This window comes from Oncorhynchus masou, chromosome 27 (genome assembly GCF_036934945.1).
Source record: "Oncorhynchus masou masou isolate Uvic2021 chromosome 27, UVic_Omas_1.1, whole genome shotgun sequence".
Taxonomy (NCBI): domain Eukaryota; kingdom Metazoa; phylum Chordata; class Actinopteri; order Salmoniformes; family Salmonidae; genus Oncorhynchus; species Oncorhynchus masou.
The window spans coordinates 16,667,393-16,691,507 of NC_088238.1; the positions used below are offsets into that span (position 1 = coordinate 16,667,393).

Below are 24,115 nucleotides of genomic sequence, written 5' to 3' on the forward strand. Positions count from 1 at the left end.
AGCGTCACAGACTCCATTACATGGCGATGTGGCCAGCTCAGTCATGACTCACACTGTAACCTGTAAAGGTTTTAGCATGCGTCACAGACTCCATTACATGGCGATGTGGCCAGCTCAGTCATGACTCACACTGTCGTTTCCCATGACCTGTAAAGGTTTTAGCATGCGTCACAGACTCCATTACATGGCGATGTGGCCAGCTCAGTCATGACTCACACTGTCGTTTCCCATGACCTGTAAAGGTTTTAGCATGCGTCACAGACTCCATTACATGGCGATGTGGCCAGCTCAGTCATGACTCACACTGTCGTTTCCCATGACCTGTAAAGGTTTTAGCATGCGTCACAGACTCCATTACATGGCGATGTGGCCAGCTCAGTCATGACTCACACTGTCGTTTCCCATGACCTGTAAAGGTTTTAGCGTCACAGACTCCATTACATGGCGATGTGGCCAGCTCAGTCATGACTCACACTGTCGTTTCCCATGACCTGTAAAGGTTTTAGCATGCGTCACAGACTCCATTACATGGCGATGTGGCCAGCTCAGTCATGACTCACACTGTCGTTTCCCATGACCTGTAAAGGTTTTAGCGTGCGTCACAGACTCCATTACATGGCGATGTGGCCAGCTCAGTCATGACTCACACTGTCGTTTCCCATGACCTGTAAAGGTTTTCGCTGTACTAAAATGAGCATGCGTCACAGACTCCATTACATGGCGATGTGGCCAGCTCAGTCATGACTCACACTGTCGTTTCCCATGACCTGTAAAGGTTTTAGCATGCGTCACAGACTCCATTACATGGCGATGTGGCCAGCTCAGTCATGACTCACACTGTCGTTTCCCATGACCTGTAAAGGTTTTAGCATGCGTCACAGACTCCATTACATGGCGATGTGGCCAGCTCAGTCATGACTCACACTGTCGTTTCCCATGACCTGTAAAGGTTTTAGCATGTCACAGACTCCATTACATGGCGATGTGGCCAGCTCAGTCATGACTCACACTGTCGTTTCCCATGACCTGTAAAGGTTTTAGCATGCGTCACAGACTCCATTACATGATGTGGCCAGCTCAGTCATGACTCACACTGTCGTTTCCCATGACCTGTAAAGGTTTTAGCGTCACAGACTCCATTACATGGCGATGTGGCCAGCTCAGTCATGACTCACACTGTCGTTTCCCATGACCTGTAAAGGTTTTAGCATGCGTCACAGACTCCATTACATGGCGATGTGGCCAGCTCAGTCATGACTCACACTGTCGTTTCCCATGACCTGTAAAGGTTTTAGCATGCGTCACAGACTCCATTACATGGCGATGTGGCCAGCTCAGTCATGACTCACACTGTCGTTTCCCATGACCTGTAAAGGTTTTAGCGTCACAGACTCCATTACATGGCGATGTGGCCAGCTCAGTCATGACTCACACTGTCGTTTCCCATGACCTGTAAAGGTTTTACATGGCGACTCCATTACATGGCGATGTGGCCAGCTCAGTCATGACTCACACTGTCGTTTCCCATGACCTGTAAAGGTTTTAGCATGCGTCACAGACTCCATTACATGGCGATGTGGCCAGCTCAGTCATGACTCACACTGTCGTTTCCCATGACCTGTAAAGGTTTTAGCATGCGTCACAGACTCCATTACATGGCGATGTGGCCAGCTCAGTCATGACTCACACTGTCGTTTCCCATGACCTGTAAAGGTTTTAGCATGCGTCACAGACTCCATTACATGGCGATGTGGCCAGCTCAGTCATGACTCACACTGTCGTTTCCCATGACCTGTAAAGGTTTTAGCGTCATCCATTACATGGCGATGTGGCCAGCTCAGTCATGACTGTCGTTTCCCATGACCTGTAAAGGTTTTAGCATGCGTCACAGACTCCATTACATGGCGATGTGGCCAGCTCAGTCATGACTCACACTGTCGTTTCCCATGACCTGTAAAGGTTTTAGCATGCGTCACAGACTCCATTACATGGCGATGTGGCCAGCTCAGTCATGACTCACACTGTCGTTTCCCATGACCTGTAAAGGTTTTAGCATGCGTCACAGACTCCATTACATGGCGATGTGGCCAGCTCAGTCATGACTCACACTGTCGTTTCCCATGACCTGTAAAGGTTTTAGCATGCGCTCACAGACTCCATTACATGGCGATGTGGCCAGCTCAGTCATGACTCACACTGTCGTTTCCCATGACCTGTAAAGGACTTTACATGGCGATGTACAGCAGACTCCATTACATGGCGACATGTGTGGCCAGCTCAGTCATGACTCACACTGTCGTTTCCCATGACCTGTAAAGGTTTTAGCATGCGTCACAGACTCCATTACATGGCGATGTGGCCAGCTCAGTCATGACTCACACTGTCGTTTCCCATGACCTGTAAAGGTTTTAGCATGCGTCACAGACTCCATTACATGGCGATGTGGCCAGCTCAGTCATGACTCACACTGTCGTTTCCCATGACCTGTAAAGGTTTTAGCATGGCGATCACAGACTCCATTACATGGCGATGTGGCCAGCTCAGTCATGACTCACACTGTCGTTTCCCATGACCTGTAAAGGTTTTAGCATGTCACAGACTCCATTACATGGCGATGTGGCCAGAGGCAGTTTGTCGGTGTCGTCTCCAAAACGGATCCCTGTGATACTTAGTCTCCTGACTGTAGAATGGAGGATGTCGTTTTGTGAGCAGGAGCAGAATGCTGGTCCGCGTTGAGCCGGGACATATGTCACCCCCGCTGAATCCCGGGATGGCAGCCAAGGAAGGGTAGGATAAAAGAGGAGGGGAAAGCGAGGGAGGACAACGGGAAAGGAGAGAGGCTGAGTTATCACATAGAGCACAATCACTGGACCATATCGTCTATTCCCTGTTGTAATCTATTCTGTCACGGTAATACTGGGGCACTGACAGGGACAATGTGTGTGTAGACTGTTCGTATGTGTGTGCGTGTGTGTGTGCGTGTGTGTGTGTGTGTGTGTGTGTGTGTGTGTGTGTGTGTGTGTGTGTGTGTGTGTGTGTGTGTGTGTGTGTGGCTAATATGGCAAGTAATACGGTTCATATAGTGGGTGTGTCCGCCACAAACACACACATTTACATCCATTACCATGCAACAGGTGTGCATCTGTTCCAGTGTGTGTGGTTATGCAAAGAGACCCAACACCTATTCTACCGCCCGGTGTGTGTTTGAGCGGACGCGGGGGCTGGCCCCACTTTAGGCTGTTTATGTTGTTATTCCAAGCCTTCCTCTTCGCTGTACTAAAATGTTATTGCTGGACTGCTCAGAATATTGATGGTCTCAACGCCTCACCTGTGAGCCATTAAACATTCATAGGAGCCTAGTGGTGGGCTGTCTGTGACAGCAGAAGGTTGGCCACGGAAATGTATTACCTGCCGAGGCTGGTAGCCTAGCAGTCAAAAGTGTTGGGCCACTAACCGAAAGATTTCTGGTTCAAATCCGCAAGGTGGAAAAATCTGCTGTTCTGCTCCTGAGCAAGGCAGTTAACCCCCAGTAACAACTGCTCTTCAGGCACCGATGACTACGACTAGGAAGCTCCATGAACCTCTTCAATTCAGAGGGTTTGGGTTAAATGCAGAAGGTTGTGCAACTGACTAGGTGTCCCCTTCCCTATTTGATGGAGGTATACTGCCACCTTGTGGTAGAGTGGGGAAACACTGTTTGGAGAGGAGCGTGGTGAAGTTGGCCCGAGATGCTGATTGTGGGTCAGTTTGCCATTTTCGCCACTAATGGTTGTTAGCATCCAATTGGCTCATTCATCCCCCCTCCTCTCCCCTCTAACTCTTCCGCAGGTCGTTGCTGTAAATGAGAAAGTGTAAAATAAAGGTTAAATCAAATAACCGTTCTCCCTGGAGCGTAGACAGAAACTGATCCGTTGGGTTTCTGGTTTCACAGAGAACGAAACATGAGAGGAACAATAGGTGAAATTAAGCTACATTAAATGAAGGAGAAGGCTTTGGAATTCAGTTTTAATAAAGACACTCTTTTTCTTCTTTGTTTTGTCTTCTCTTGTGAAATGAACAGGTACCAACGCTCAGTTAATCTGGCCTTTATTGCCCTCCGAGGCTGAGAGAAATCCCACTCAACTAAAAGATGCAATGGAAAGGATGCAGAGACGCACATCTTGTCATGCTGAATACAGACTGATATACAGACTGACATACAGACTGACATACAGACTGATATACAGACTGACATACAGACTGATATACAGACTGATATACAGACTGATATACAGACTGATATACAGACTGATATACAGACTGACATACAGACTGATATACAGACTGACATACAGACTGATATACAGACTGATATACAGACTGATATACAGACTGATATACAGACTGATATACAGACTGATATACAGACTGATATACAGACTGATATACAGACTGATATACAGACTGATATACAGACTGATATACAGACTGATATACAGACTGATATACAGACTGATATACAGACTGATATACAGACTGATATACAGACTGATATACAGACTGATATACAGACTGATATACAGACTGATATACAGACTGATATACAGACTGATATACAGACTGATATACAGACTGATATACAGACTGATATACAGACTGATATACAGACTGATATACAGACTGACATACAGACTGACATACAGACTGATATACAGACTGATATACAGACTGATATACAGACTGATATACAGACTGATATACAGACTGATATACAGACTGATATACAGACTGAGACTATATACAGACTGATATACAGACTGATATACAGACTGATATACAGACTGATATACAGACTGACATACAGACTGATATACAGACTGATATACAGACTGATATACAGACTGATATACAGACTGACATACAGACTGATATACAGACTGATATACAGACTGATATACAGACTGATATACATATACTGACAGACTGATATACAGACTGACAGACTGATATACAGACTGATATACAGACTGATATACAGACTGATATACAGACTGACATACAGACTGACATACAGACTGATATACAGACTGATATACAGACTGATATACAGACTGATATATGACAGACTGACATACAGACTGATATACAGACTGATATACAGACTGATATACAGACTGATATACAGACTGATATACAGACTGATATGACTGATATACAGACTGATATACAGACTGATATACAGACTGATATACAGACTGATATACAGACTGATATACAGACTGATACAGACTGATATACAGACTGATATACAGACTGATATACAGACTGATATACAGACTGATATACAGACTGACTGAGACTGATATACAGACTGATATACAGACTGATATACAGACTGATATACAGACTGATATACAGACTGATATACAGACTGATATACAGACTGATATACAGACTGATATACAGACTGTTATACAGACTGTTATACAGACTGATATACAGACTGATATACAGACTGATATACAGACTGATATACAGACTGATATACAGACTGATATACAGACTGATATACAGACTGATATACAGACTGATATACAGACATCCCTGCAGGAAATCTGCAGTCCTCCAACCCCAATTCTGGGAAATGGAATGGAGTCTTGCAACACTAAACCACTAAAGCAGTCATATATCTGCTCTTCCCCCAGCATGTCGGACGGCGGAGCCTGCAGACCTAGTGTTCTTGGTGGATGAGTCGTGGGGCGTGGGCCAGACCAGCTTCTCCAGGGTTAAGGACTTCATCTCGGCCATCATGAATTCCTTTCAGGACAGCGTGGTGGGGTCCGAGGGCATCCGCTTTGGAGTCACCGTCTACGGAGATATACCCAGGTCTATATGGCTATAGGTCTGCCGGGTTGGGCAATGTTATCCGCAAAGGTTACTTAGGAACATTTATGTATTTGCATAAACATTCCTCTAGCCCCCTCCAGGGGTAAGAAATCTGTCCCTGCAGGCTTTTGGTACACCTAATTTATCTAATTAACTAGTCATAGTCTTCAATCAGACAATAATTGGTCTTTGTCTAAAACATCTTCAGTGAATTCCTAAAGATATTTTCCTAACTTCACTCCAGAGTTGCAAAGAAGCTCAGGGACTTTTGCTCTGTCTGTATTAGGCCCCGTTAGGATCCATAGAGCCTCGCTGCGGATCAGTATAGACAGGCTGATCAACCCAGGAATGACTCTTCTGCTCTCTCTCTCTCCCTCTCTCTCTGTCTTCAGGATGCGTATCGCCCTGACAGACTACAGTAGTCTCGAGGAGGTCCTGAGGGCAGTAAAGGACCTCCCGTTTGAAGGCGGGGCCAGTCGAACGGGCGACGCCCTCCAGTTCCTGGTGGATTATGTCTTCAGTGCGGCGATCACCAGGGACAATACCCCCAAGGTTAACGACTGTGCATCTCAGCAGATTGCTATATGTGGTCCCTGGGATGTTAAGCACTTCTCCAGGCATTGTGAGATCTGATAGTTAGCAACCACAGGAGGTTGGTGGCACCTTTATTTGGGAGAACGGGCTCGTGGTAGTGACTGGAGTGGAATCAGTGGAATGGTATCAAATACATCAAATGCTTCCCAGTTGATAGATACCATTCCATCTGCTCCGTTCCGGACATTATTTTGAGCCATTTCCCCTCAGCAGCTGTTAGCAACGGCACTTCTCCTTGAAGTGTTACACTGCACTATCCCAGCTGCACCTGGGATAACATGTCAGTCATTGAGATTCTTCACAGACCTGCAAGTCACACACACACTGCAAGTCATGCTGAACCACAGCTGATGTGGCAGAGAGAGAGAGCAGGATTAGGCTGACATATTTGATTTCACCACTCAGAAGGCTGAGCACACACACCATAGCCACATCAGGTGCATATTGATGTGCTCTCACCCCCTCCTCCCCTCCTCCCCCTTACCCTCTCCCCCCACCTTAACTTTCGACGAACTGCAGTGAATTTTTCATAATGGGGAATTATCATTCCGCAGTGTTTTAAGTTTCACACTGTGTTATTGCATTATGCATATGCATTTATGAGTTAAAACACGTCAAATATCTCTAAGGACAGGGCTTGTTTTTTGAATGCATGGAAATGTGGTATTTCCAATGAAGGCAAGTGTGCTCACTACAGAGGAAGATCTAGTAGAGCGGGTCTAGTTTGTCTAGTTCTATGCAATTGTGTGTCGCTATTGGAAAGACCCTTGCAGTAAATATGGATTGTAGTTGTATATTCTGGTAGATCTGTAACATAGAGCTAGTTTGATTAGATGTGCCATGTTTGCAGATTGCTGTCCTGATCACAAATGGCCGTTCGGATGACCAGGTGGATGGGCCGGCCAAGGCTGTCGCAGACAATGGAATCTCTATCTATGCAGTGGGTGAGTCTGGAACGCTGTGATTATATATTCATACCACATCCCTGCAGCGTCCTGGAGATTCTATCCAGCTTACCTATCTGCTGTGCCTTAGGTGAAAAATGAATGTGGTATTCATGGTATATCATTGAAGTGTGTGTGCTTGTGCCTGCGTGCATTTGCAAGTGTGTGATTATGTGTGTGTTGGGCCTACGTGTGATTATGTGTGTGTTGAGCCTATGTGTGTGATTATGTGTGTGTTGGGCCTACGGGTGTGATTATGTGTGTGTTGGGCCTACGGGTGTGATTATGTGTGTGTTGGGCCTACGGGTGTGATTATGTGTGTGTTGAGCCTACGGGTGTGATTATGTGTGTGTTGAGCCTACGGGTGTGATTATGTGTGTGTTGGGCCTACGGGTGTGATTATGTGTGTGTTTATGGGTGTTGGGCCTACGTGTGTGTTGATTATGTGTGTGTGTGGGCCTACGGGTGTGATGATTATGTGTGTTATGTGTGTGCCTACGTGTGATTATGTGTGTGATTATGTGTGTGTTGGGCCTACGGGTGTGATTATGTGTGTGTTGGGCCTACGGGTGTGATTATGTGTGTGTTGGGCCTACGGGTGTGATTATGTGTGTGTTGGGCCTACGTGTGTGATTATGTGTGTGTTGGGCCTACGGGTGTGATTATGTGTGTGTTGGGCCTACGGGTGTGATTATGTGTGTGTTGGGCCTACGGGTGTGATTATGTGTGTGTTGGGCCTACGGGTGTGATTATGTGTGTGTTGGGCCTACGGGTGTGATTATGTGTGTGTTGAGCCTACGTGTGTGATTATGTGTGTGTTGAGCCTACGGGTGTACATCTGTGTATCAGTCACTGTGTGTTTTAAGTACTGCATATTGCTTACACTTCATGCACTCCATGACCTATCTACCTATGTGTGACTGCATACAGTACATAGTTATACAGTACATAGTTATACAGTACATAGACATACAGTACATAGACATTTAGTACATAGACATACAGTACATAGACATTTAGTACATAGACATACAGTACATAGACATACAGTACATAGACATACAGTACATAGACATACAGTACATAGACATATAGTACATAGACATGCAGTACATAGACATATAGTACATAGACATACAGTACATAGACATACATTGACATGTGCAGTGAGAGTGTCTCTGCTCTCCTCAGCCCAGAGACAGGAAATAATTACAGCTCATTAGCCAGTGGTGAGCTAATTACATTAATTTTTCATCAGGCTTCTCTGTGCCCCCCCTCCCACCCCTACTGACACGGAGGCCGGGTCCTGGCATTCATCATCCCCATAGAGGGAAGCATCAGTCTGATCAGCTAGCTCCTCTCTGTCTCTCACAGCTGGACAGAGCCAGCTAACACAGGCACGACACAGTTCACTACGCAGTACACTACACCACCAGAACAGGGGGGTGATCAGTCAGCGCCTTGTGATGTGTCTGTCTGTGGCGGGGGGGGGTTGTTATCTGTGTGTGGGGATAGGGGGATTGTGTGTGTGTGTGTGTGTGTGTGTGTGTGTGTGTGTGTGTGTGTGTGTGTGTGTGTGTGTGTGTGTGTGTGTGTGGACATGTGAGCGTGTGGACATGTGAGCGTGTGTGGACATGTGTGTGTGAACGTGTGTGTGTGGACATGTGTGTGTGTGTGTCTGTGTGTGGACATGTGTTTGTGGACATGTGATATAAAACTGTATTTTTTGTGAAGAATGTGTGTGTGTGTTTCAAACTGTTGGGTGTGCAAAATTATTCAGCCACCTTAAGTTAATACTGTGCGCCACCTTTTGCTGTGATTACAGCTGTAAGTTGCTGTGTGTTTTGTGAACATTTGTGTTTTCAGTGTCCACAGATTCTCGATTGGATTCAGGTCTGGACTTTGACTTGGCCATTCTAACACCTGGATATGTTTATTTTTTAACCATTCCATTGTAGATTTTGTGTTTTGTTGTCTTGTGGAAGACAAATGTGTCTCAGGTCTTTTGCAGACTCCATCAGGTTTTCTTCCAGAATGGTCCTGTATTTGGCTCCATCCATCTTCCCATCAATTTTAACCATCTTCCCTGTCCCTGCTGAAGAAAAGCAGGCCCAAACCATGATGCTGTTTGACAGTGGAGATGTGTGTTCAGGGTGATGAGCTGTGTTGCTTTTACGCCAAACATAACGTGCATTGCGTGTGACCAGAGCACCTTCTTCCACATGTTTGGTGTGTCTCATGTGTTTGCTGGCAAACTTTAAACAACACTGTGTGTTTCTTCTTGCCACTCTTCCATAAAGGATTTGTGCAATATACAGTGTTGTCCTATGGACAGAGTCTCCCACCTCAGCTGTAGATCTCTGCAGTTCATCCAGAGTGATCATGGGCCTCTTGGCTGCATCTCTGATCAGTCTTCTCCTTGTATGAGCTGAAAGTTTAGAGGGACGGCCAGGTCTTGGTAGATTTGCAGTGTATTATCGCTTGCACAGTGCTCCTTGGGATGTTTAAAGCTTGGGAAATCTTTTTTTGTATCCAAATCCGGCATTAAACTTCTTCACAACAGTATCTTGGACCTGCCTGGTGTGTTCCTTGTTCTTCATGATGCTCTCTGCTCTTTTAACAGACCTCTGAGACTATCACAGTGCAGGTGCATTTATACGGAGACTTGATTACACACAGGTGGATTGTATTTATCATCATTAGTCATTTAGGTCAACATTGAACTTCTGGAGAGAGTTTGCTGCACTATAAATTTTCAGTTTTTGATTTGTTAAAAAGTTTGAAATATCAATAAATGTCTTCCACTTCATGATTGTGTCCCACTTGTTGTTGATTCTTCACAAAAAAATACAGTTTTATATCTTTATGTTTGAAGCCTGAAATGTGGCAAAAGGTTGCAAAGTTCAAGGGGGCCGAATGAGGCACTGTATCTCATCTCACACATCGTAATCACCCCCTTTGACACTCTAACAGTATGAGCAGTTAACAGAACATTGTGTCCCTCTAATCGCATTTGGAATGGAACAAGATTCACTTAATGCCCTGTACAGTACTTTGTCATGACAAATGGACACTATGATAGATCAATGCTAACTAATGAACAAAATGAATAGATAGATATACTAGATAGGAGCAACTAGGACAGAATGGATGAACTCTCTCTAGTAGTTCTGAAAACAGATTTCTTTGCATTGCTGAATGCTATTTTGGTGCCATATTGGGTGTACTGAAAAAATCATTTTTACAACTATGTCCATTCTAGCTTTTATAGGTAGGTAGCCTAGTGGTTAGAGCGTTGGACCAGTAATCAAAAGGTTGCTGGATCGAATCCCCGAGCTCACAAGGTAAAAATATGTTGTTCTGCCCCTGAACAAGGCAGTCCATCCTTCTTTCTCTCTCCCTCCATCCTTCTCTCTCTGTCTTTCTCTCCAACTTTTCTCTCTTGTTCTTAACTTATTTGCCTAGTTAAATAAAGGTTAAATAAATAAAACATTTAAATGCTTCTCCTAGGGGTGAGAGGAGCCGACGAATCAGAGCTGCGCAGGATTGTGACTGAGCCCCACGAGGAACACCTGTTGCTAGCCGCTGACTTCTCTCTCCTGGATGCTCTCCTGCCCAAACTGTCCCGAAGAATCTGTTTCACCGCCTCTGAACCCCCACGCCCCGTCAAACACACCCCGGCCGGTGAGAATTAGTTTCATCCACTGATCCAGGATCAGATTGCTCACCCCCAATCGTAACCCTAACCATTAGAGGGATGAAAATAATCTGATCCTTTATAAGTGGTTGAGGGCAACTTTGAAAGTACCTACTCCTGAGAATGCTCAGAGATGATCTTCTATGCAGGTATCTTTGTGTAGTGTGGCTAGATGTCAGCTGTACTGCCCATGGTTATTGTATATGTGTATATATTTAAACATGTTATTTTGTTTAGTGGTGTCTGGTATGTACTTTGTATGTTCTTTATGTTTTAACCCTTGTTTCAATCTCTGTTTCTCTCTCCCTCCATCCTTTTCTCCCTGTCCTTCTCTCTCCCTCCATCCTTCTCTCTCCCTCTTTCCTCCTCCTCTCTCCCCCTCCATCTTTCTCTCTCTTTTTTCTCTCTCCCTCCATCCTTCTCACTTTCCTTCTCTCCCCTCTCCTTCCTTCTCTCTCCCCCTCCATCCATCCTTCTCTCTCTGTCTTTCTCCCCCCCTTCTCTCTGTCTGTCTTTCTCTCTCACCTCTCTCCCTTCTCTCTGTCTTTCTCTGTCCATCCTTCTCTCTCCCCTCCATCCTTCTCTCTCTGTCTTTCTCTCCACCTCCATCCTTCTCTCTCTGTCTTTCTCTCCACCTCCATCCTTCTCTCTGTCTTTCTCTCCACCTCCATCCTTCTATCGCTGTCTTTCTCTCACCCTCCCCCTTCTCTCTGTCTTTCTCTCCCCCTCCTTCTCTCTTTGTCTTTTTCTCCACCTCCATCCTCCATCTTTCTCTTCTTATTCGTCACTCCCGTTTCTCTCCAACCACCTCTTCTTCCTATCCCCATCATTCTCTCTCCTCTCCCCATCTTTCCCCCACCCATCCTTCTATCTCCCCTCACTCGTCCAATCCTTCTCTCTCTCCTCTCCCCATCTTTCTATCTCCCCTCACTCACCCCATCCTTCTCTCTCTCCTCTCCCCATCTTTCTATCTCCCCTCACTCACCCCATCCTTCTCTCTCTCCTCTCCCCCATCTTTCCCCACCCACCCTTCTATCTCCCCTCCTTCACTCCCATCCTTCTCTCTCTCCTCTCCCCCATCTTTCCACACCCATCCTTCTATTTCATCTACCTCACCTCCATCCTTCTATCGCCCCTCCCTCTCCTCTCCCCCATCTTTCCCCACCCATGCTTCTATCTCCTCTCCCTCACCCCATCCTTCTCTCTCCCCCCATCTTTCCCCCACTCATCCTTGTATCTCCCCTCGCTCACCCCATCCTTCTCTCTCTCCTCTCCCCCATCTTTCCCCCCACTCATCCTTGTATCTCCCCTCGCATCTTCACCCCATCCTTCTCTCTCTCCTCTCCCCCATCTTTCCCCCACTCATCCTTCTATCTCCCCTCCTCACCCCATCCTTCTCTCTGTCTTTCTCTCCCTCCATCCTTTCCCCACCCATCCTTCTATCTCCACTCACTCCCCCATCCTCTTGTCTTTCTCTCCCCCTCATCTTTCCCCCCCACCCATCCTTCTTCTCCCCTCGCTCACCCCATCCTTCTCTCTCCTTGTTTCTCCCCATCCCTCCCCTCCATCCTTCCCTCCCCCATCTCCCCCCCCATCCCCAGTGGAGGAGCGTGTCTGGGTCCCCTCTCCAGGTGAGTGAGCTTTCAGTAGTCTGAGGCTGACCTGGAGCCCATCCTTCTGTCACTCCTCTCCCCATCTGGTCACCCCCCTCCTCAGTCCCAAGGGACCTGCTGCCCAGCCTGCAGACACAGGTGAAGGGGAGGGGGTTTGAGAGGTTGAGATGTTGTGGTAATAATGGTGGCCATCCTTCTATGCCATCTCAGACGATGGGCTAAAATAGAATATTTCCCCACCTGGGTAAAGTGCCTGGAATTGAATTAAAAAATCACTTTCTGAATTGGAAACTGAATTGACTCAAAATCTTGTTGGGGGGGTAATCCTGAGATAGGTGAACCTGATAGGGAGGTGGATCCTAAGGTGGCACGGGGATGGGATGTGAGAGGTGACAGGATATTGGGCCCAGGACCAGATGGTGCCTTGTACAGACACAGAGACTGACCACAGCAGGATACTGATAGATAGAGGTGTGTGTCTCCCCCATCTTGTGTGTCCTTGTGTCTCCCCTCGTGTGTGTGTCACCCCATCCTTGCTGCGTGCTCTCCTCTCCCTAGTATGCAGTGAGAGAAAATCAGAATGCAATATCACAATGACCTTGAGCTTTCCAATATACTGTAATGTACTGTACTGTATCCATCCTGTACACTACTCTATTTGTTGGAGAGTGTGTGAGTGTTCAGTTTTCTGTGCATCTGTACAGAACATTTGCTGACGCTTCTGAACTATATTGTGACAGTCACATTCTTAGTCTTTGTTTTGGATAGTTTGGTGTGGTGTGTGTGTGTGTGTGTGTGTCCCCGTGTGTGTGTGTGTGTGTGTGCTACCTACATGTGTTTTGTCTTTGTCTCGCAGGCATGAAATCTTTCCCCATTGTGTTTATTCTCTCAGTGATTTTCTACAGCCTTGCCAGCGCCACAGGGCACCCCACTGGATTCTCAGAGTGGGCTGTTTGCCCAGTCCTTGCATGACACTGGTGAAGAACTCTGGAGAAAGATATTTTAGCATTCTCTAACAGAACCATTCCTGTGGACAATCAAGCTATGCCAACATAACTTGTGTATTGGGTGGTCTCAAGATCACAGAGGAGAGGATGGATGCAATGGGTTTGAGATGTCAAAGAGTACCTGGGAATAAAAAGTGTTTTCTAACCCTAACATTACAAAACATGTGTTTTATTGTCACATACACTGGATTGAGGCAGTGAAATGTTTGTTTTACAGGGTCAGTCATAGTTGTATGTGCCCCTGGAGAAAATTAGGGATAAGTGCCTTGCTCAGGGAACATTGAACAAGTTTTTCACCTTGACTGCTACGGTATTCAAACCAACACTGACAGATATTGGGCCAACGCCTTCTCTCCCTCCCTCTCCCCCCAAATGCTAGGCTACCTACCACCCTACAACTGTTGCACATATCAGATATGATTTCACCTGATTCCACTAGTCCATTAATTATCAAGCCCTTGTATAGTTGAATCAGGTGTGCTGGTGCTGGGAAAGAACAAATATGTGTCAAGGCTGACTGAGTGGTGAAAGACTGGTGTGGAATGATTACAGAGTGATTCTAGTGAATGATACACTGAGTGGTGAAAGACTTGTAGAATGATGTAAGTACTGATGATACACTGAGTGGTGAAAGACTGGTAATGTACTGTGACTAGTGATATACACTGAGTGGTGAAAGACTGTGTGAATGTTCAGTTTTTGTGCATCTGTGAGATACACTGAGTGGTGAAAGACTTGTGAAGTCCCATTCAGAGTGATTTGTTTTGATACACTGAGTGTGAAAGACTGGTGTAGAATGATTACAGAGTGATTCTAGTGATGATACACTGAGTGGTGAAAGACTGGTGTAGAATGATTACAGAGTGATTCTAGTGATGATACACTGAGTGGTGAAAGACTTGTAGAATGATTACAGAGTGATTCTAGTGATGATACACTGAGTGATGAAAGACTGGTGTAGAATGATTACAGAGTGATTCTAGTGATGGGTACACTGAGTGATGAAAGACTGGTGTAGAATGATTACAAGAGTATTTTGATGATTCTCTGAGTGAAATTCTGCAGGGACAATGATTACAGAGTGCGTGCATTCTAGTGATGTATACACTGAGTGGTGAAAGACAGGGAGAATGATTACAGAGTAGAGGATGATGCTAGTGATGATACACTGAGTGATGAAAGTACTGTGGAGAATGATTAAGAGTGATTCTAGTGATGAACATGAGTACAAAAATGTGTTTTGATTGTGATGATACACTGAGTGGTGAAAGACTGGTGTAGAATGATTACAGAGTGATTCTAGTGATGATACGAGTGATAAAAGACTGGTGTTGTTGATTACAGAGTCAGAGTGAGTTGTAGTGATGATACACTGGATGAAAGACTTGTAGAATATTACAGAGTAGAGTGCTTCTAGTGATGATACACTGAGTGATGAAAGACTTTTGTACCTTGATTGCAGAGTATTCTAATGATACAACCTGAGTGATGAAAGACTGGTGTAGAATGATTACAGAAATGATTCTAGTGCTACCTACCAGTGATGAAAACTGTTGCACATATCAGATATATTTCTAGTGATGATTCCACTAGTCCATGAAAGACAAGCCCTTGAATGATTACAGAGTGAGTGATTCTAGTGTGTCACTGACTGAGTGGTGAAAGACTGGTGTAGAATGATTACAGAGTGATTCTAGTGATGATACACTGAGTGATGAAAGACTGGTGTAGAATGATTACAGAGTGATTCTAGTGATGATACACTGAGTGATGAAAGACTGGTGTAGAATGATTACAGAGTAGAGTGATTCTAGTGATGATACACTGAGTGGTGAAAGACTGGTGTAGAATGATTACAGAGTAGAGTGATTCTAGTGATGATACACTGAGTGATGAAAGACTGGTGTAGAATGATTACAGAGTGATTCTAGTGATGATACACTGAGTGATGAAAGACTGGTGTAGAATGATTACAGAGTGATTCTAGTGATGATACACTGAGTGGTAAAAGACTGGTGTAGAATGATTACAGAGTGATTCTAGTGATGATACACTGAGTGATGAAAGACTGGTGTAGAATGATTACAGAGTAGAGTGATTCTAGTGATGATACACTGAGTGGTGAAAGACTGGTGTAGAATGATTACAGAGTAGAGTGATTCTAGTGATGATACACTGAGTGATGAAAGACTGGTGTAGAATGATTACAGAGTAGAGTGATTCTAGTGATGATACACTGAGTGGTGAAAGACTGGTGTAGAATGATTACAGAGTGATTTCTAGTGATGATACACTGAGTGATGAAAGACTGGTGTAGAATGATTACAGAGTAGAGTGATTCTAGTGATGATACACTGAGTGGTGAAAGACTGGTGTAGAATGATTACAGAGTGATTCTAGTGATGATACACTGAGTGATGAAAGACTGGTGTAGAATGATTACAGAGTAGAGTGATTCTAGTGATGATACACTGAGTGATGAAAGACTGGTGTAGAATGATTACAGAGTAGAGTGATTCTAGTGATGATACACTGAGTGATGAAAGACTGGTGTAGAATGATTACAGAGTAGAGTGATTCTAGTGATGATACACTGAGTGATGAAAGACTGGTGTAGAATGATTACAGAGTAGAGTGATTCTAGTGATGATACACTGAGTGATGAAAGACTGGTGTAGAATGATTACAGAGTAGAGTGATTCTCGTGATGATACACTGTGTGATGAAAGACTGGTGTAGAATGATTACAGAGTAGAGTGATTCTCGTGATGATACACTGAGTGGTGAAAGACTGGTGTAGAATGATTACAGAGTAGAGTGATTCTCGTGATGATACACTGAGTTGTGAAAGACTGGTGTAGAATGATTACAGAGTAGAGTGATTCTCGTGATGATACACTGAGTGATGAAAGACTGGTGTAGAATGATTACAGAGTGATTCTAGTGATGATACACTGAGTGGTGAAAGACTGGTGTAGAATGATTACAGAGTAGAGTGATTCTCGTGATGGTACAATTTCTGAATACACACATGCGCGAGCACACATCCACACAAAACCATCCCCACAAACACCCTTACCCATTTCACTCAAACCTCTCCCTCTCTCCCTGTCCCTGTCTCTGTCCCTGTCCCTGACCCATTCCCTCTCCCTGTCCTATTCCTTGTCCCTGTCCCTGTCCCTCTCTCTCTCCCGCTCCCTCTCCTTCTCCCTGTCCCTCTCCCTGGCCCTGTCCTTCTCCCTGTCCCTCTATCTCCTACTCCCTCTCCTTATCCCTCTCCCTATCCTTCTCCCTGTCCCTGTCCCTCTCCTTGTCCCGCTCCCTCTTCTTCTCTCTCTCCCTGTCCTGTGTGTGTCGTATCAGACTGATCTGAAAGGTGATGAGAGGACATCTCTAGTGACAGAGCTGACTCCTAAGACAGAGTACTCTCTGACTGTCTACGCCATCTACCCTGGCCTCATTGGAGACTCTGCCACCATCATTACACAGACACGTGGGTTACAGAGGCACCTAACATCAACAATCCCACACACAGACATGCACCCACGCTAACACACGAGCGTGTTCACACATAGTAGCACACACAGGTAAATATTGATAAGCATATACTCAAACAAACACCAGCTGAACACACTGTGTATTGTAAATATAGATCCACATGTATACTTAATCTGCCTGCAGACATTCACCCACACTGAAACGTACACATCACATACCTGTGCTCATTTACAACCAGGCGTTTTCCATACACACATGCCATTTCAAATGTACTCAACGTTCCAACATATATTCCTTCCTCTGCCTTAGCCCCTGTGCCTCCTGTCTCAAACTTCCGTGTGATGGAGGAGGGCCTCTTCTCTCTGAGGTTGGCATGGACACCACCTCTAGGGAAGCTCGAGGGATACAAGATATTCATCCCCAGATGTGAGTTGATTCCTGTATTGACATTACACCACATCATTAGTCTGATCCAGACTTGGGTTCAAGTAATTGTAGTGTTTGTTTTAGCCCGTCAAGAGTGCCAGGTGGCAGACGTTTGTACTTTTGGGACTGTTCTATTGGTCCATTGCAGTAGACAAACTTAATCAAGCACAGCTAAGGTATTTTAAATGATTTGAGTATTTGAACCCAGGTCTGGTCCCACTATAGTTCTTTCAGTTTAATTGAGGCTTCATATCATACAGGTCTCTTGAGGTTTTACAGCAACTTTAACACCAGGTACAGAAGTTGAAAAGGGTATACATACAGTGCCTTTGGAAAGCACTCAGACCCCTTGACTTTTTCCACATTTTGTTACGTTACAGCCTTATTCTAAAATGCGTACATATGTTTAAAAAATCCTCAGCAATATACAATATACAATACCCCATAATGACAAAGCGAAAACAGGTTCTTAGACATTTTTGAAAATGTATTTAAAAAAAAACAGAAATACCTTATCTACAAAAATTTTCAGACCCTTTTCTATGAGACTCGAAATTGAGCTCAGGTGCATCCTGTTTCCATTGATCGTCCTTGAGATGTTTCGACAACATGATTGGAGTCCACCTTTGGTAAATTCAATTGTTGGACATGATTTGTAAATGCACACACCTGTCTAAATAAGGTCCCACAGTCAACAGTGCATGTCAGAACAAATACTAAGCCATGAGGTCGAAGGCATTATCCGTAGAGCTCCGAGACAGGATTGTGTCAAGGCACAGATCTGGGGAAGGGTACCAAAAAATGTCTGCAGCATTGAAGGTCCCCAAGAACACAGTGGCCTCCATCATTATTAATTGGAAGAAGTTAGGAACCACCAAGACTATTCTTAGAGCTGGCTGCCCTGCCAAACTGAGCAATTGGGGGAGAAGGGCCTGGTCAGGGAGGTGACCAAGAACCCAGTGGTCAACTCTGACAGAGCTCCAGAGTTCCTCTGTGGAGATGGGAGAACCTTACAGAAGGACAACCATCTCTGCAACACTCCACCAATCAGGCCTTTATGGTGGAGTGGCCAGAAGTAAGCCACTCCTCAGTAAAAGGCACATGACAGCCCGCAAGGAGTTTTTCAAAAGGCACTTAAAGACTCTCAGACCATGAGAAACAAGATTCTTTGTTCTGATGAAACCAATATTGAACACTTTGGCCTGAATGCAAAGCGTCACGTCTGGTGGAAACATGGCACCATCCCTACAGTGAAGCATGGTGGTGGCAGCATCATGCTGTGGGGGTGTTTTTCAGAGGCAGGGACTGGGAGACGAGTCAGGTATCAGGAAAAGATGAACGGAGCAAAGTACAGAGAGATCTTTGATGAAAACCTGCTCCAGAGCGCTCAGGACCTCAGACTGGGGCGAACGTTCACCTTCCAAAAGGACAACAACCCTAAAGCACACAGCCAAGACAACGCAGGAGCGGCTTCGGGACAAGTCTCTGAATGTCCAGAGCCTGGACTTGAACCCAATTGAACATCTCTGGAGAGACCAGAAAATAGCTGTGCAGCAACGCTCCTCATCCAACCTGACTGAGCTTGAGAGGATCTGCAGAGAAGAATGGGAGAAACTCCCCAAATACAGGTGTGCCAAGCTTATACTGTCATATCCATGAAGACTCAATGCTGTAATCGCTGCCAAAGGTGCTTCAACAAAGTACTGAGTAAAGGGTCTCAATACTTATGTAAATGTGATATTTTGTATTTTTAATAAATTAGCAAACATTGTGTGTAGATTGATGAGGGGAAAAACAATTGAATACATTTTAGAATAAATCTGTAACGTAACAAAACGTGGAAAAGGTCAAGGGACCTGAATACTTTCCGATGGCACTGTTTCTCATTGTGACCCCTTCACTTTTCCTCTACTAGATATCATGCCTCTGATGACCCCTTCACTTTTCCTCCACTAGATATCAGGCCTCTGATGACCCTTCACTTTTCCTCCACTAGATATCAGGCCTCTGATGACCCTCCACTTATCAGGCTTTTCCTCCTCTACTAGATATCAGGCCTCTGATGACCCCTTCACTTTTCCTCTACTAGATATCATGCCTCTGATGACCCCTTCACTTTTCCTCCACTAGATATCAGGCCTCTGATGACCCCTTCACTTTTCCTCCACTAGATATCAGGCCTCTGATGACCCCTTCACTTTTCCTCTACTTTCAGGCCTCTGATGACCCTTCACTTTTCCTCTACTAGATATCAGGCCTCTGATGACCCCTTCACTTTTCCTCTACTAGATATCAGGCCTCTGATGACCCCTTCACTTTTCCTCCACTAGATATCAGGCCTCTGATGACCCTTCACTTTTCCTCTACTAGATATCATGCCTCTGATGACCCCTTCACTTTTCCTCTACTAGATATCAGGCCTCTGATGACCCCTTCACTTTTCCTCTACTAGATATCAGGCCTCTGATGACCCCTTCACTTTTCCTCCACTAGATATCAGGCCTCTGATGACCCCTTCACTTTTCCTCCACTAGATATCATGCCTCTGATGACCCCTTCACTTTTCCTCTACTAGATATCATGCCTCTGATGACCCCTTCACTTTTCCTCTACTAGATATCAGGCCTCTGATGACCCCGTCTCTTGCTGTGTCGAAACAACTTTGACACTGCGACGGCTACAGAATTAGACAGGGAGACATATTTTGTCATACTCCCTTTACTTGACATCATGGCTCCCATTCTCTTGTGGTGTTATAACAAATGTAGTACCCGGTACAGAATATATAGTTGTCTTTATTGAAGGTAGTTATCTCTCCTGGTACAGCAGTTCATCACTCCTGGTACAGAATGTAACAGGGATACCTATTTTGTCTTGAACTCTGTAAACCCAGAAATAAAATCCAGCGTAATTTGTTTTATGTTGAAGTAGTCTGTCCATGAAAGATGAATTGTGTCCTGACCCCATGCAGCCGACCGGCCAGGACTGACCTATGAGCAGGTGCTGCGCGGCGACACCTCCTCCCATGTGATTGACAGCTTGGAGGAGGATAAGAAGTACACCGTCAGTATCTTTGCTATCTACCCCCAGGGCCCCAGCCAACCTGTCTCGATCATCGGCAAAACATGTAAGTGACCCTGCTGAATGTGTCGACCAACAGCTAGAATTTTAATTTTGAGTTATTTAGCAGACGCTATCATCCAGAGAGACTTACAGGAGCAATTAGGGTTAAGTGCCTTGCTCAAGGACACAGACAGATTTCTAGGATTCGAAACCAGTGACCTTTAGGTTACTGGCCCGGCACTGCTTATCTACCTGCCTAAAACCAATCCTATGCTTTGAAATCAATGAGTGGGAGTTTACAAGTTGTGGAACACTTCTAGAAAATGGTGGAGAATCAGGATGCTTCCATTGCCTTTGAAAGTGGTCTTGATAATACAATCTAAGTCAATTGGTTATGAAATATATATTTCAATAGAAGCTTAACGCCCTATTTCACACCTTTCTGACTGTAATAAGTTGTTTTTCTATGATTGTCCACTAAGTGGCAGTGTAGCTTCTCCCAACATGTTGATCAGATTTCCAGGCTGTTGTCATGTATTTCACCATCTGTGTGTGATGCAGTTTGTCTGTTCTCCTTCAAATTGCATTGGTAAAATGTATGTAAATATTAAAGGAAAGGTATTCATTAGTGTTGCTCCCCGAACTGAGACTCTCTGTGTGTGTGTGTGTGTGTGTGTGTGTGTGTGTGTGTGTGTGTGTGTGTGTGTGTGTGTGTGTGTGTGTGTGTGTGTGTGTGTGTGTGTATATCTATTCTGCAGTGAAACTGATGCCAGTGCAGCAGCTCCTGGTCCAAAACGCCACCACAGACACCGTCCAGGCCCGCTGGGGCTCAGTGAAGGGGGCCACGGGGTATCGCCTCACCTGGTCCTCCTCAGGTACTGGGACCCTATTAGCAGTGTGTTACCAAGATCACCCAGAAGACACGCTGAACACACATTGACCACTCAGACACAGTGTCTTTGAAATCACCATACAACATACAGCCTGCATACAGAGTATAGGGTGCCTTCGGAAAGTATTCAGACCCCTTGACTTTTTCCACATTTTGTTACATGACAGCCTTATTCTCATCAATCTACACACAATACCCCATAATGGCAAGGCAAAAACAGGTTCACATTTACATAAGTATTCAGACCCTTTACTCAGTACTTTGTTGAAGCACCGTTGGCAGCGACTACAGCCTCGAGTCTTCTTGGGTATGACGCTACAAGCTTGGCACACCTGTATTTGGGGACTTCCTCCCACTCAAGGACATTCAGAGACTTGTCCCAAAGCCACTCCTGCATGGTCTTGGCTGTGTGCTTAGGGTTGTTGTCTTGTTGGAAGTTGAACCTTCGCACCAGTCTGAGATTCTGAGCACTCTGGAGCAGGTTTTCATCAAGGATCTCTCTGTACTTTGCTCTGTTCATCTTTGCCTCGATCCTGACTATTCTCCCATTCCCTGCCGTTGAAAAACATCCCCACAGCATGATGCTGCCACCACCGTGCTTCACCGTAGGAATGGTGCCAGGTTTCCTCCAGACATGACCCTTGGCATTCAGGCCAAAGAGTTCAATCTTGGTTTCATCAGACCAGAGAATCTTATTTCTCATGGTCTGAGAGTCTTTAAGTGCCTTTTGGCAAACTACAAACGGGGTTTCATGTACCTTTTACTGAGGAGTGGCTACCATCTGGCCACTCTACCATAAAGGCCTGATTGGTGGAGTGCTGCAGATATGATTGTCCTTCTGGAAGGTTCTGTCATCTCTTGAGCTCTGTCAGAGTTGACCATCGGGTTCTTGGGCACCTCCCTGGCCAAGGCCATTCTCTTCCGATATCTCAGTTTGGCATGGCGGCCAGTTCTAGGAAGAGTCTTGGTGGCTCCAAACTTCTTCCATTTAAGAATGATGGTGGGCACTGTGGTCTAGGGGACCTTCATTGCTGCAGAAAAATGTTGTTACCCTTCCCCAGATCTGTGCCTCGACACAATCCTGTCTCGGAGCTCTACAGACGATTCATTCAACCTCATGGCTTGGTGTTTGCTCTGATATGCACTGTCAACTGAGGGACCTTTTATAGACAGTTGTGTGCCTTTCCAAATCATGTCCAATCAATTGAATTTACCCTGGGTGTACTCCAATTAAGTTGTAGAAACATCTCAAGGACAATCAACAGAAACAGGATGTACCTGAGCTCAACTTCGAGTCTCATTGCAAAGGGTCTGAATACTTATGTAAATAAGGTATTTCTGTTTTATACTTTCAATAAATTTGCAAAAATTTCAACTACACTTTTTTCACTGTCGTTATGGGGTATTGTGTGTAGATTGCTGAGGAATCTTTGTCATTTAATACATTTTAGAATAAGGCTGTAACGTAACAACATTTAGAAATATTCTAGTGGTCTGAATACTTTACGAAGGCACGATCACAGATAACCAACCCCCCCCCCTTTACCTCCAGATGGCCATAGAGAGAACGTGAACCTGGGGGAGACCTTTAACTTCTACATGATCCAGGGCCTCCACCCAGGCACTGAGTACGCCATCACCATCAACCCCATCTTTGTGGACATCGAGGGCCCTGTCATCTCTACCCCAGCCAAGACACGTGAGTTACCATGGAAACTGGGACTATGTACAGGATGAGTCAACTTCTGAACATTATGGTTGTGTCCTAAATGACACCCATAATACAGTTCTTTCTACCAGAGCCCTGTGCCAGAGCAGTGTGCCGGCCGAGGCCATCTCCCTTCATCATGCAGCTGTACAATGACTAACATTCTATCCCTAATGATAGTTAAATTCTCTTCCCTCTCTCTCCCATCTCCCTGTGCCAGTGGAGAGCAGTGCAGTCCAGACTCTGAAGGCATCGGCAGTGAGCACCAACAGTGCCATGGTCTCCTGGAACTCTGTCCCTGGGGCCACCGGCTACAGACTAGCCTGGGGGCCCACTCCAGGTGACCTCTCACCTCTACACAATGCACTCGCACAATAGAAACCAAAGTCTGCCCAAAAACAGCCCCCCTACCCCCTAAACACTTGTGAAGATCTGAGGGGATTTGATTTGATAGGCTAGGTGGAATGTTTTAACATATTGCTTATCCCTGTCCAATCCTCTCAGATCTCCAGAAGTGTGTATGGAGCTAGGGGCTAGAGGTTCTTTCTTGACAGGGCCTCTATCTCTCTCTTTCTCTCTCCATCCCCCACCCTCTCTCTCCCTCTCTTTCTATCGTACTCTGTCCTCCTGTCCTCCCTTTGGGCATCTCTTCCTCTTGTAATTCTTTCTCTCTCTCTCCTTTCTCTCCCCTCTTCTCTCTCATGCGTGATGTATCTCTGACGATGTTCAGAGGCTCCCCAACTCTGTGTACCTACCTAACATCCCTCTGTCTCACCGTGTCTATCAAAACCAGCATCACTAGAACATG

At 45.3% G+C, this 24,115-nt stretch overlaps 1 protein-coding gene across 1 annotated transcript in view; it reads left to right on the forward strand.

Annotated features, from left to right (window-relative positions):
- Positions 1-24,115, forward strand: part of col7a1l (collagen type VII alpha 1-like) — a 120,420-nt gene that overhangs the window by 15,602 nt on the left and 80,703 nt on the right. Inside the window, 12 exon segments of the mRNA XM_064939347.1 lie at positions 5,685-5,865; positions 6,258-6,417; positions 7,310-7,403; positions 10,914-11,087; positions 12,702-12,828; positions 12,830-12,851; positions 17,084-17,213; positions 17,528-17,644; positions 20,616-20,771; positions 21,466-21,582; positions 23,152-23,298; positions 23,528-23,647. Coding sequence (XP_064795419.1) covers positions 5,685-5,865; positions 6,258-6,417; positions 7,310-7,403; positions 10,914-11,087; positions 12,702-12,828; positions 12,830-12,851; positions 17,084-17,213; positions 17,528-17,644; positions 20,616-20,771; positions 21,466-21,582; positions 23,152-23,298; positions 23,528-23,647 — 1,545 coding nt within the window.